The following is a 13,320-nucleotide window of genomic DNA, read 5'->3' as shown; positions in this document are numbered from 1 at the left end:
CAAAGACCTATTTCATTGTGAATGTTGAGTTAAACACGGCCTTTGGGTGGTAAATTGCTTGCCCACCCTGAGTAGACCTAAGGTCAAACATGTCTTTAACGAACATTACACAGCAGTAGTCGTGGGCCAGGTGTTGCTTGGCACTTCACAATCATTACCTCATTTAATCCTCAAAGCTCCCTGTAAAATGGGTACCACTGTCATCATCCCACGGTCAGGGAGGCACAGAAAGGTGCCCTGATCCTGCTGCCGACAAGTGGGACAACTAGGGCTGGAAAAATACTAGAAAGAGCTAGTTAAGACGACAGAGGCCCTAATGGGGCGCAGTGCCTGATACAGGTGCTATGATGCCGAAGACAACATATTCACCACTTAGGAATATACCGCGGCGAACTGTAAAGAGGACAGGCTTATCTGAGGGGGGGTCAGATACAGGGTGTACCTACCGTCGATCATAAAGCACACGGCTGCGCTCATGGCCTGGGAGGGGAAAATGAACCAGAGATTACAAAATGGTACAAAAAAGATGACTTAATCACCAGATGCAGTGACCTTGTCTGACACTTGAGATGACTTAATCGCCAGATGCAGAGACCTTGTCTGACACTTGATTTGAACAAATCGACCTACAGGTACTTCTTAGCTAATTGGAGAACTGTGGACTGGATATCAGATGATATTAAGGAAAAATGGTTTACTCCATCAGACGTGATAAGCGTGATGGCTATGTGAAAACAGATGTTCTTCTTAGAGATGCAAATGGAAGTATTTACGAGTGAAATGACAAGATGATTTAAAATGCTCTGGCAAAAAAATAAAAAACATGTAGAGAAGACAGATGAAAGATTACCATCTTGTTAATTAATTAAGCTGTGTGATGGGTACCTGGGGATTCATTATTCGAGTCTGTTTTTGTGTACGTTTGAAATTTCCATTAACGCAATTAAAAACCACAGCAAATTAATGTCACCTTGTTTCACTTTTTATTATAACCATTATTGCAATTATGACATTAGCAAGTACCAGCAACTTACATCAACGAAGATCATAAACAACCCAAAATGGTTAAGTTTATCAAAGCAATGTACAGTGTTAAAAACATGTCAGATAGAACATATTGATTTATAATAAAAAAGAAAAGCAAAAGACTTCCTTCTCTGGGGGCCTGGTCCCACAGGCGACTACGTTTAATCATTTTAGGTCACAGAGCTATACCACTGCTACCTGCAGGCAGCATACTGACTCCCTAGTTCCGTCAGGATGGACGTGACACGTCATCGGCCTTACTCCTCCTCGCTGTGGTTTACGGCCACTCTAGTTCCTTCGCTGGTCACCTTACAGCCCCAAACGGCTCGTTTCTCATGCCACCAGTTACAGGTATGAGCTGCTGGGTCGCTAACTTTTTAAAAGAGGACATTTAGTTTGCACTTGTCCCCGCACCTCTCCCCACTTCCACCTCTCGGCCTCTATCATGGTCACAGTTGATGACATCTACGTTATTTTGTAACTAAATCAGAATTATTATTTGCAAAATTGGTGGCTTACAGGCCAGTCCCACCCAAAATGTTTCTTTGTGTGTAATTTTGACTTAGATGCCAATTAGTTTTCTACCGAATTTCCAATTTTCAGCCTCTCCTGAAATACCAGGGTATCTGGGACCACTGGCCCTGCAACCTGAGGCACTCTCTGGTGGATCTGAGCAGCGGCTGGAGAAAATCATAAAAAAACATTTAAATTTTCAGAGGGAAATTGTCCTAAGGGAGGACAGCAAATGGAGGGATGTTCATTCAAGAAAATTTACTACAGTATCTGTAGCTTTCTAGCTGTAAACACATATATTAAGAAGAAGATCTCGAATCTATAACCTAACCTTCCATCTTAAGACTTTGGAAAAGATAAGAGCAAATTAACCCTCAAGTGAGCACAAGGAGGAATATGACATAGATTAGAGCTGAAATAAATGAAATAGAGAATAGAAACATTGAAAAAAAGAAACCAAAACTTGGTTTTCGGAAAAGATCAACAAAACTGAAAAAACTTTAGCTAAACCTCTAGACCAAGCAAAAAAGAAAGAAGACTTGAATTACTAAAATGAGGAACGAAAGAAGAGCTGTTGCTGCTGGCTTTACAGGGAGAAAAAAGACTCGACGGTACAATACCATGAAAAACTATATACTGACAAACTGAATAACTTAAGCAAAATGGACAAATTCCTAGAAAGATACAAACTACTGAAAACGACCCAAGAAGAAACAGAAAATCAGAAAAAATCTGAAACAAGAGACTAATTTATAATTTAAAAATTTCCAACAAAGAAAAGCCCAGATGTAGATGGCTTCGCTCTGACCAAATATTTAAAGAATTAACATCGGCCCCTCGCAAAGATGTCTAAAAAAACAGGCGGAGATGTTCCTTATACTGAGGCAGGTATTACCCTGACGCCCAAACCAGAGACTTCGAAAGAAAAGAAAGCCACTATCCCTTGTGGCCCTGAGCCTGTGCGGGATCAGCTGGACCTACTAAGGGCCAAAGACCAAGGTCAGCGACTGGGGTGGTCAGTTGTGTCTACGTGACCAACCCAATAAAACTGTGGACGTCAAGGCTCGGGTCAGCTTCCCTGGGTGGCAGTACTCTGCATGGCTTCGCCGGGAGAGAACACCTGGAAGCTGGCACCTGGCGACTGTCCCTTCTACCTCTTCCCTGGGCTGACTTTAGTCTGTACGTTTTCACTGTAATAAACTGTAAATGTGAGCGTAGTGGCTGCTGAGTCCTTCCTGTGAACTACTGAACCTGAGGGTGGTCTTGAGGACCCCCAAACCAGCAGTTGGTGTCAGGAGTGAGGGTAGTCTTGGGGCCTCCTGAACTCTGCAGCTAGAAACCATTCAATTGAATTATATCTCAATAAAGCTGTTTAAAAAACTATCTCTTTAACATAACCACGATGCCATCGACGCATCCAAAATTACATCTGTTGGCCGACTTTAAAAATGGAAATCCAGGCTTGTATTCCCTTCATTAACGGTTCAAAGCCATCGCCATTCAGAAGAGGGTGATTTTGGCTCGATACAAAAATGGACTCTTCCCTCTTCCACCTGCCATTAACCCGATGTCGAAATCCCAGAACCGACCCCCTCTCTCTTTCCTCTCACAGTTTTCTCTCTTGTCGTTTCATCTTACGTTCTAAGGCTGGGCAACTTATCTTTAATCCCTCTAATGAATTTCTTATGTCAAAAATTACATCTTCAGGGGTAAGGAGCTGAGGGGTTATTGCTAAATGGGTACAGAATTTGAGGTGAAAAGTTTTGGAAACGGTGGTGATGGCTGCACAACACTGTGGATGTATTTAATGTCACTGAATTGTCCTCTTAAAATGGTTCACATAAGTTTTATGTGATATATATCTCACAATAAAAAATACCTTAAACATTATATTTTCAATTAACTGAAGTTTAACACATCCTTGACTGTCGCATCGTCCTGCCAGCTCTCTAGACACTTCTCTGACCTCTGTGAACACTGATTTTGAGGAGTTCTCTTTTGTTCCCAGTCATTTTGTTTCTCTCAGGACCTAAGGGCTGTTTTTCTGATCACACTCAAGAATGAAGGAACCGGAAGGCTGACTAGGGTGGGAGGCCTCGCTCAGGTGAGGGATGAGGGCGGCAGTTTTGGGGTACACCGTGACGCCAGAAGGAGAAGGACCTTGTTCTCAGGTGCTGACACCCGCATTAGCCATGCCAGGTCTCTCCAGACCGTTTCCTTCCCAGAAAAAGACGCTCAGTTTTCCCCTGGGACAGGCGCTCAGCGCCCACCTGCCTCGAGGACGGGGGCGGGGGGGTGAGGGGTGGGGGGGGTGTGACTGAACGGCTCACAGTCCTCGCTTCACTTATTCCCTTTGTCTCTGACTCTGGACTCCCGAGGTGGCCGCTGCCCAGCTGGGGCTTCTCCGGGCCTCCACGCACCCTCCCCGCTCACCGCCCAGGCTTTAGACCCCTCCGCTCTCCTGTCAGGCATCACCCTCACTTCTCCTTGCCACTTTCTGGGGAGCTGCAGAATTCCCTCCCCCTCTACGGCCATCTCCCCGCTGTGCTCTTACGGCATCATTTCTAAGCCTCTACGAATGAAAACAGAACTGTACTCTCGGGAGGGACAGAAGACACACATCTACGCTCGGCTTCCTTTTTTGAACTAAAACCTGCCTTAAAAAAAAAAAACCCAACCTAACATAAATATATATCCTTGGAAGATGACATCCTGATAGACACCAAGACTGTCCTTATGAATGAGCAAGTCCACGGTTTTAAAACCAGAGCGAAGGCAGTATCCACTGAAGTGTGGGCGGGCTGCACCAGAAGGCACCCAAGGGACAACCTGAGCCTTGGTGGCCTTGGCTTGGCGAGCACACAGGATGGCACGGCCTTAGACGCCTACTTGCTCACAAATGACCAACCGATTTAACAGGAGCTGAGACAACTATCCCCTAAGACACCCGTTTTGAGTTCTACAATGATAACTTCCAGCATCTGTTCTGAGAAACGTTTCAGGTGTTTGCACGCTTGTTCGCGTACACGTGCAAGACAGGCTTACTTTAATAGTGATCTGTAAAAACAGCGGTTACCTTATAAACAATTAAATGGAGTGCCTCATAAGTGTCATCTGTATTTACAAAGATTTTGGGGAATCTGCATTTTGCTTCTGGATCATTAAGGTTCAAGGGTCCAGTCAGAAATCTGAAAAGTAAGCACAGAGATGACTCAACTCAATTAGGTAAATTATAAACAGGAATATATAAATGCAGTACATGCCTACTTAATATACGGCCATTGTGGAGGGAAGCTAGCCACTACTCAGAAAACACCGAATCAGACCATGAAAAAGTAAATAGCTTTGTCTATGGCCATCCCACCCTGAATGTGCCCGATCATATCTGATCTCGGAAGCTAAGCAGGGTCAGGCCTGGTTAGTACTTGGATGGGAGACCCCCTTAGGAAGATCAGGTGCTGTAGGTGTTAAAAAAAAAAAAGAAAGAAAGAAAGAAAAAGTAATAGTTTTAATTCATCGGAAAGAACAGAATTTCCTTTGCTGATTATTGTCAATAAAACAGCACAAGGGTTAATTCGGTGTTCGTGATTTTATCTTTACCAAAAAGATAATAAAATCCAACACAGTACATGGGAGAACAGAAGTCCTACCTTCCATAGTGCTGAAGATTTCCTGGCATTTCTGCCCTTATGGGAGAATCCCTTCCTGCCAGCTGTAAACAAATTTAATGTTGAGAAATGACTTATCGGACTCTCTACTTTCAAAGCCTTCCGATACAGCATCCCTATCTACTAGTTGGCCCCATGACATCTTTCTCATCAATTCCCCATATTCCTCTCCATGAAATAAAGGGAGGCGGCTTCCAGAAGTACATGAAAACTCACCGATTTCAACCAGAACTATTATAACCCTAAATTCCATATATTGATGGAGTACTATTTATGGTAATAACTGAAATCCCCTATGCGGTTAATAGGCGATGACATAAATTACTCGACTTCGCCTCTTACCACCCCTACAGGGAATACTCTCTTCCTATTTTCTAGCTGTGGAAACGGCGGTTCAGGGAAGTTCACCAATGCACACAGCTCCTAGGTAGCAGGGCTGGGCACCAGACCCAAGCCTGTCTGATGTCAAAGCCTTCAGCCATGCCATTGTGGCTCTGCGCAGATTTATATTTGTAGCATACTCCTAGTTTCTTTTGCTGAAGATACAGTATTTCAACATGCAAAGAAAAAAAAAATCCAAACCCAATAGTTATGTTAGCTAAAACTTGTTATTCTTCTAAAAAATTTCAATCGATGTTTAATCTACATAAAATTTAGCATGTGACGGCAAATGAAGGATTGAAAAACATAGTCCATCCAATAGTAAAAGTGCACAGACATCTCTCACGTGCAGTTTCTACTGAGACGACCTCACGTGTCCGCGTTCACATCGCCCTGTTGGACAGTGCCGCTTTCTGTTTTATCAGCCCGCTCTTCAGGCATAATAGAAAGCACCGTTATCTGCTTTTGCAACAGCACCGTCACACACGGAAAAGCCTCCTGAAGTGATCCTTCTGAGGGGCTGTTGTGAGCAGGGGCTTAGCATCAGGCAGTCCCAGAGACCAAGTCCCGGCTCTGCTACTTACTAGCTAGGTGACCGACCCTAGGTAAGTCACTTAAGCTCCTTAAGCTTGGGTATCCTATCTGTAAGATGGAGATGAGGTACCCAGCTTTTAGAATGGCTGTCAGGAGATGCGCATTTGCCAGGCACTTAGTACAGTGCCTGGCGTACGGCACGTGCTCCACAAACATTAGCCACTGTATTCGAACCAGCAGAAAGAAACTAAGGGGAAGGCCAGGTGCTTCTCAAAACCTTGTTTTCTATTTCTTATCAAAGATATTTTCCTTATTTTAAGTCATGGCTTTAAAATAATGGAGGGAGAGACACAGAGAGGAGCACACGTGTGCACCTGGGCTAAGGTGATGACTTTATGGGCTATGAATACTTTCTGCTTCCAGCTAATTAGAGCTACGAAGGGATACTCTGGGGAGCACGCTGTGGTATAATTTATAATATTATATTTTCTCTGCAGAAAATTGAGAAATTAGGCGCCAGAGTGGAAAAGGCACGCAGGCAATATGACATCAATTCAAAGTTAGATGACACGTTCAAGATGAAAAGACAATAGGATTAACCATTGTTTTGGCGAAGATCCCTGGCATTTTCAGAGCTCCCGGAACTGTACCTAAAATCCAGTTTTTTTCCTTCTACTCAATGAAATGCTCCTCTTTCAAACGTACTTTTGCTATCGCATTTGAACACAATAAAATGAAGAGCTGACATATGTGGTTTTCTGTGCTAAGTTATACACAACTAAATATACTAAATATCACACTAGTAATATAAAATATAGATCAGAACGGTCCCACCCATAACCACATTACTGCGCCCTCTTCCCCAGCCCTCCAAACCTGTGTCTGAAAACATACACATATGCATATGCATGCATACACACACACACACCCCACACACACACACACACACACACACACAGTCTGCCTGTCTATCCAAAGAAAGCGCTATTAGCACCCAATCGTACCTCGGGTTCAATATGCCTCGGAAATAGAGATGTGGTGAGGTATTTGTATAAAATTCTCATGTCATCTTGTTCTAATCCACTCCTGAAACAACAGAAAGGTATTGTTAACTCTGGAAGCAGTCTTCTGTCTTTTCATGACTCTATGACAAAGTGCATCTTTCGCCTTTCACATGATATCAAGAGGCCCTTTCCTGGACTGGGAACTTCAAGAAGGAATGAACCACACTTAAGTCCCAGCACTAGAACTTTATCCTGACCTGCTAAAGGCTGCTACTATGTAGTCTTATATTTTATATGCCATTTAAAATAAAGAGTTGCAACTTGACTCTCTGGTTGAATTCCACGCAGGATTCTTCAGGGAGATGAATGACCACACGCTCCACTTCTGGCCGAAGGTTTCCCTTCGCTTTCCGGGTTACACAGTAATGCCATCTTCTTTCATGTGACATCCCAGAAAATACCGGGATGCTGTGGACCGGAAATTGGTCCTTCTCTTAGAAGTGAATGTGGATTTTTAACACTGATGTCCATGTAGGCGAAAAGAAAGAAAAGAAGCCAAGTTCAGGCAAACCATCTGATCTGAAATGAGGCAGGAACGAGCAGCACGTTGAAAAACTCCTGAGACCAGGAGGCATCGGACTCTTTGAAGTCGTTTATTTAGGTGGGAACATCGACAATGAGTCTGTATTTGGGGGTTTTCTGTTCAAGGAAATTGAAAAAAATCACGAGGAAATCTCACTACATAAATGGAGCCTCACACCCCATTCCGGAGGCTCTCTCCCCCTTTCCCGGGAAAACGACAGGTTAGCGAGGTCGGGTCTGTCCTGGCATACAGGTGTGCCCGCCTCCCGGAGCTTCCTGGCTTTCTCTGACCTCTTTCTCTTCCCCTACCGCGTCTCCTATTTCGAGGTTTGATTTTCATAACGTCTCGTCCACCACTAAAATTAGAAGGAAGCCCCACGCTCTTAGCAGTTTTGTTTTGTTTCCTGCCTGGCAGAGAGAGAGGTTCCGGGTCCAAAGTTAAGGCCAAAATAGAAGAAGCGCTTGGGAACATTTAGTGCTTGTCCTGTGACAACACCGACTCTGAAATGATCTCGCGGCCAACGAGGCAGATGGAATTTCCACATCAAACACATAGAAAGGTCACCCACTTTTTCTGCGGCAGAAATAAATGAGATAAGGGGGGAAAAGAGAAAAACAAGTCCTGGATGTTATTTTCCTTTCGAGACATAAGTGCCAGTGAGGAGGGGCTGTTGAACGAGAAGACAGTACAGAAAGAATTACGAGCTGGGCAATAACTCTTGGAGCTGTGTTTCCAATCGCAGCAGATACTGGGCACGTCTGGCTACCGAGCTCTCGAGATGTGGCTGGTCAAAATGACTGTAACGTGCATGCTGGATTTTTAAGATTCAGCACAGAAAGACTAGCTCGTTAATAATTATGTTATTACATGTTGAAATATTTTAGAAATACCAGACCAAAATATATATTATAATTAATTTCACCAGTTTTTTATTCTATTGTGGCTACTAGAAATTTGAAAGTTAACACATGTGGCTGGCAATTTCGTTCTTACTGGACGCTGAGTAGAAAATACCCTATGACAGGAAACGGCAGACAACACTTAACGACTTATTACGTGCACTGTGCTTTCCACATTTACTATACCATTTCTTTGAAGATGTTTTTGGAAAAGCACCAAAATAAAAATAGGATTCCAAAACCTAACTTGATAAAACATCATCTTCACCTTTCACTGAGCGTTTTAAACTCCTCTGCTTGGTAATTTGAAACAGAATCACCCTAGTTTCGGTTTAAATAATCACCGCTTTATTTTGACAATATCTATAAAGATGTTTCCTGCTTTGCCCCTTGCTATTAGTTTCAGTTTGACAACCTGCTATCCATCCAGTCACTACTATTTTTATTATCCCAAAAGATTTTCTTCTTTTACATGCCAAGCCTTAGGGTGTACCTACCAGATTAGTTGGTCGTTATAGAGAAAGGCAGTGTATTTGACTATACTCAGGCTTTCCTCCATTCTATTAATAAAGGACTGGATTTTCAAATAAGTCATTTTATCCAATGGGAAGAAGCTGATTCCACCAAAAATGTCAAGTAGATCGCATGACTGCAAGTGCAACGTTTGCAAATACTATAGGAAAAATAAGGCATAACATTTATTTGAATCTTTTTCTTAATAGTACTCTTTGACAACTGAAATTAATTAGTCTTAACTTATGTACAATTATATACTAGCAAACAGCATACTGACAAGACCAACAGGTAGGTGAGCCATAGATAACTGGATTTGAAAATACAAAGTTCCAAATCAATATCAAGTTTCGATTCAATCTCAAAATATAAAGTTCAAACGCAGCTAGTTAATGTTTATTCAGTAGAGTGTTTTACCTCTTTAAAGTATTTAATTCCTTATATTAGGGCTCAAATTAGGTTAATCTCATTAGGGACCCATACAGCGATATCAGGGACAGACAGTGCCATCTTACACTAAAATCATGTTAGAAGGACATGCGGTCAGTTGTACCCACTGATGTGTAAGAGAATGAAAAAAAAAAAACAGGAATCAGGAGATATTATGAGAGTGAATAATGATGTTCACTAAAGTGAACAAATAAGAAAAGTAATTCACAAAACCAAAATAATTTAAAAATAGATATCAAAGGTCATTCAGGGAGAAAATAAACCGGATTTGAACAGAGGTTGGGTGAGATATGCAAAATCAATTTACAGAGAAAAAGAATGGCAACTATTTAGGGACATTCGTTTATCACTTGGGAAAAATCACACTAATAACCCCTAATGTGATATAAAGTCTGTGTCATAGCCAAATACTTTTATCTTCAGTCAACAGACTATGCCTGTTTAGTGAACAGAATCAATACACAAGAACGTGCGACTCAGCTGAAGAGTTTAATTTTGCTAGTGAACCAATCTACCACACAGTAAGTTCACTTTTGAGGAAGCCCACTCTGACAGATGCAGGCGGAATAAGGATGAAGCAAAAAGATGTTTCAAGACACTTTAAGTAGCTGTGCACAAATGGCAAGGTGCAATGATCCTGCACAAAAGGTCAGAAAGGTTCAAGGGCACGAGTCTGATGAGTTTCCACACTGGTCTGGTTTTGCCACAATTTTCAAGCTGAGCTTTTTGCGTGTGAGAAACAAACTTGTCTGTATACTTCTCTAAGGGGCTATTTGAACACTATCAAAATTATAAATAAAATTCAAAATACTTACCCGATGGAAGAATTTCTCTAATCTTTCTTTTAGGAGCTTGACACCTCCATCTTCCATGGCTCTCAGAAATGTACCATTAAAAAGCTAATGGTGTAAAAGATTTTAAAAAGTCAATTCCTATGCCCTTCAATTACCCAGTCTAACAAGTTCTTTTAATTACTATGGCTTATTTAATTTCCCCAGTGTCTTTTATATACAAAAGATATTTCTATGAGAAAGGATGAGTTATAAGTCACAAAAAATTAACACACTGTTAAGTGATGTTATAATTTTTATGAAATCACCTGTTTTGGGCATGATTTTTAACCTTCACTCATACCTAAATTCAGCTTTACATAAAATAACCAGACTTCTTAAACCATATAAATATCTGCAGTATGCATTTCCTTCAAGAACATGGACTGTCTTGTTCACCAATGGGAATACATTCCTAGTACAAGGCCAGGAATAGAGCAGGACTCAAACTCTGAATATGTGTACACATAAACTTCAATACTGTTCCAAAGGACCCATTATTTCCTCCCATAAAACAGACACACAGTCACCTTGCGGTCATCTAAAGAACTGAGAACTATTTTTAAACAACCCCTGTAAATAGGGGTAACTGGTTAGCTTTAAATCAGAAAGAATGTCATGCTTACCTTGTACATGCTGTAGCATTGCTGGAGCACTGAGCTATAAACCTTGTCCTACAAACAACACAAAGACATGGCATGAGATTCTATTCAAAGGAAAAAATTTGATTATACAGCAGAGGTACAGTGACCCTTGGCGAAGCAGTATGCTTATAAACCTGGTCCCACAATAGTTGTGTCCCGAAAAAAGAGGTATTTAAATTTGATTATAAACCAATGAGCCTGATTTTAGGAGTGCTTTTAAACACAGATGATTAGTAGAATGCATTAGTGAGGTAAGGTGTATAAACACTTTTATAAGATTGTGCTAATGTAAACAACAGACATAAAACTTCACTGTGTACCCTGAGAAACTTCTGCAAAAGTGACATGGCTTAAATTTGACCAAGTCACCCAACATAGTAATACGTTTTCTAAAAATGTGAAATAAAAAACGACACCTTACCAACAACTCCTCCTCTTGATATTCAACAACTGGTTTTCCATCTTTACTTTGTTTTTCAATGATAGGATTCCGAACCACCTACAAAATTTGATAAACTGATATTACATAAGGAATCAATTATATGTGCTTTTAATTTCTCCTAAATTAAAAAATGTATACATGTCGCAACTTCTTAAAACACAAACACAGAAACACAACTTCTTAAAACAGCCCCAAGAACAAACACACCAAATAGGAGTTTGATTAGAAAGCTGCAACCAACTTTATTGTAATTTCACTTTGATGCAACAGCCAGAGGACTTTCCTAAATTCCTAAATGTAAAGATCACCCATAACTTTCCTATACAAATTAAAAAAGATGTACTATGTGTGTAAATACCATGACCATCCAGAAATTTTCTTCTGGTTCATTGAAGAACTGTCTATTCTTCTGTGTATGTAAAGATTTTGCAGGTTTTGATGGACTAAAGGTCCTAAAAAAGATTAAAAGAATATGTTGGGGACAATTATCCAGTATAAAGTGTAAGAATTCACTGAGCTTTGCAAATGTACATTTAAAAACATTACCTTGTAAACTGTACAATAGCTTCACATAATCCGACATTTCTAATTTTTTCATTCTTCTCTACTTCATTTGGATAATAAAACAAAATTTTATTTTCCTCCTAAAATATGAAGAAACAGAATCACATTAACATAAACACTTTTTCACATTAGCTGTTGCAGATGCTAAGTTTAACATCAACCTCTCATGTCATACATACTAAAGGTAAACAACAAAACCTCAAAATAAAAAACTTCTAGCGAAACAATTGTCTTCTCGCTGTGTAAATAACGCCCACCAGCCTGAAAGACAATTAAGTCACACGTCATCTAAAGTAGCACTAGACAGTTCCTCTGAAATTCCATATTTGGAGTCCTTTCCTCACGTTAATTTATAATAAATACACCAACGCTTGCAAAAAATAAGCGTGTGGCCTGCGCAGGTGCATAAACTTACACCTCCTCCCAAATTAAACCCAGCAGGTTCACCGATATTTAGACTGACAGCCTTTAAAGGACTGTGATTTGCTGCCAATAAAACGTAACTCTGGACATCCTTTGAGGAAGTCACTGTCCCCACCTAAAACAAAAAACAAAACAAAATAAAAAAACTCTTTCAATTTATTTACTTATTAACTCGGAAAAAAAACTTTCCGAGGGTCCTCCACGTCTGCATTATTCTAGGGCTACGGTGCACCGTCCTTGTTCCACGCTTCTCCTAGTTGGAAACTTCCAGTAAGAGACATCAACTCAATTTTAATCACTCGATTTTAATCACGGAATTGCTGCAAAGTGAAAACAGACTCCACCTGCGTGGAGTGATCAGCGTGACAAACCTTCATTCAACACACAAGCATGGAGCCGGGACCTGAAACAGACGCTGCCTACGTCTGGCCCCCGCGGGACCCCCGGGGCCCGGGCGCACACCTGGAGCAACCTGGGTCAATGCTGGAGGAGCGCAGAGTGACAGGTGCTGCCCCGCGCCGGCCGGGGCCGCCTCCCAGGCGCACCCTGCGGCTCCCTCGGCCCGACGCCGCCGGCCGGCCGGCCAAGCCGCGCCCCCGGACCCTCCTCGGCCGCCGACTGACGCCCGCGCGCAGTCCCGCTCCGCGTACCTCTCCCTCGCGCGGCCCAAAGCGCGGGTTGTAGATGAAGAAGCTCAGCAGCGCCGGCGGGAACTGCTTCTCCTGGGCCGCCCCGGCCGCCGCCGCCGCCGCCATCCCGGCCCGGCCCCCCCGCCCCACCTCGGGAGCCTCCTTCTGCGGGTCGCGAGACAGCCGCCGCCGGCACACCGCACACCGCACTTCCGCC

The 13,320-nt window shown here is 42.2% G+C and overlaps 1 protein-coding gene and 1 pseudogene across 1 annotated transcript in view; one reads left to right on the top strand and one right to left on the bottom strand.

The window, feature by feature from the left end:
* The window catches only part of CCZ1 (CCZ1 vacuolar protein trafficking and biogenesis associated), an 18,076-nt gene extending 4,760 nt beyond the window's left edge, over positions 1-13,316 (bottom strand). Inside the window, exons 1-11 of the mRNA XM_039880029.1 lie at positions 13,125-13,316; positions 12,034-12,131; positions 11,846-11,939; positions 11,467-11,544; positions 11,028-11,075; positions 10,387-10,470; positions 9,106-9,281; positions 7,127-7,208; positions 5,190-5,251; positions 4,616-4,727; positions 447-480 (exon numbers count right to left, since the gene is read on the bottom strand). Coding sequence (XP_039735963.1) covers positions 447-480; positions 4,616-4,727; positions 5,190-5,251; positions 7,127-7,208; positions 9,106-9,281; positions 10,387-10,470; positions 11,028-11,075; positions 11,467-11,544; positions 11,846-11,939; positions 12,034-12,131; positions 13,125-13,229 — 973 coding nt within the window. The 5' untranslated portion in view covers positions 13,230-13,316. The remainder of the gene's footprint in view (positions 1-446; positions 481-4,615; positions 4,728-5,189; positions 5,252-7,126; positions 7,209-9,105; positions 9,282-10,386; positions 10,471-11,027; positions 11,076-11,466; positions 11,545-11,845; positions 11,940-12,033; positions 12,132-13,124) is intronic.
* Positions 4,887-5,006, top strand: LOC120616695 (uncharacterized; annotated as a pseudogene).
* Positions 13,317-13,320: the final 4 nt, after the last annotated feature.

This window comes from Pteropus medius, unplaced genomic scaffold, assembly GCF_902729225.1.
Source record: "Pteropus medius unplaced genomic scaffold, Ma_sr-lr_union100, whole genome shotgun sequence".
NCBI classification, from domain to species: Eukaryota; Metazoa; Chordata; class Mammalia; order Chiroptera; family Pteropodidae; genus Pteropus; species Pteropus medius.
This window is presented reverse-complemented; position numbering and strand designations above follow the sequence as displayed.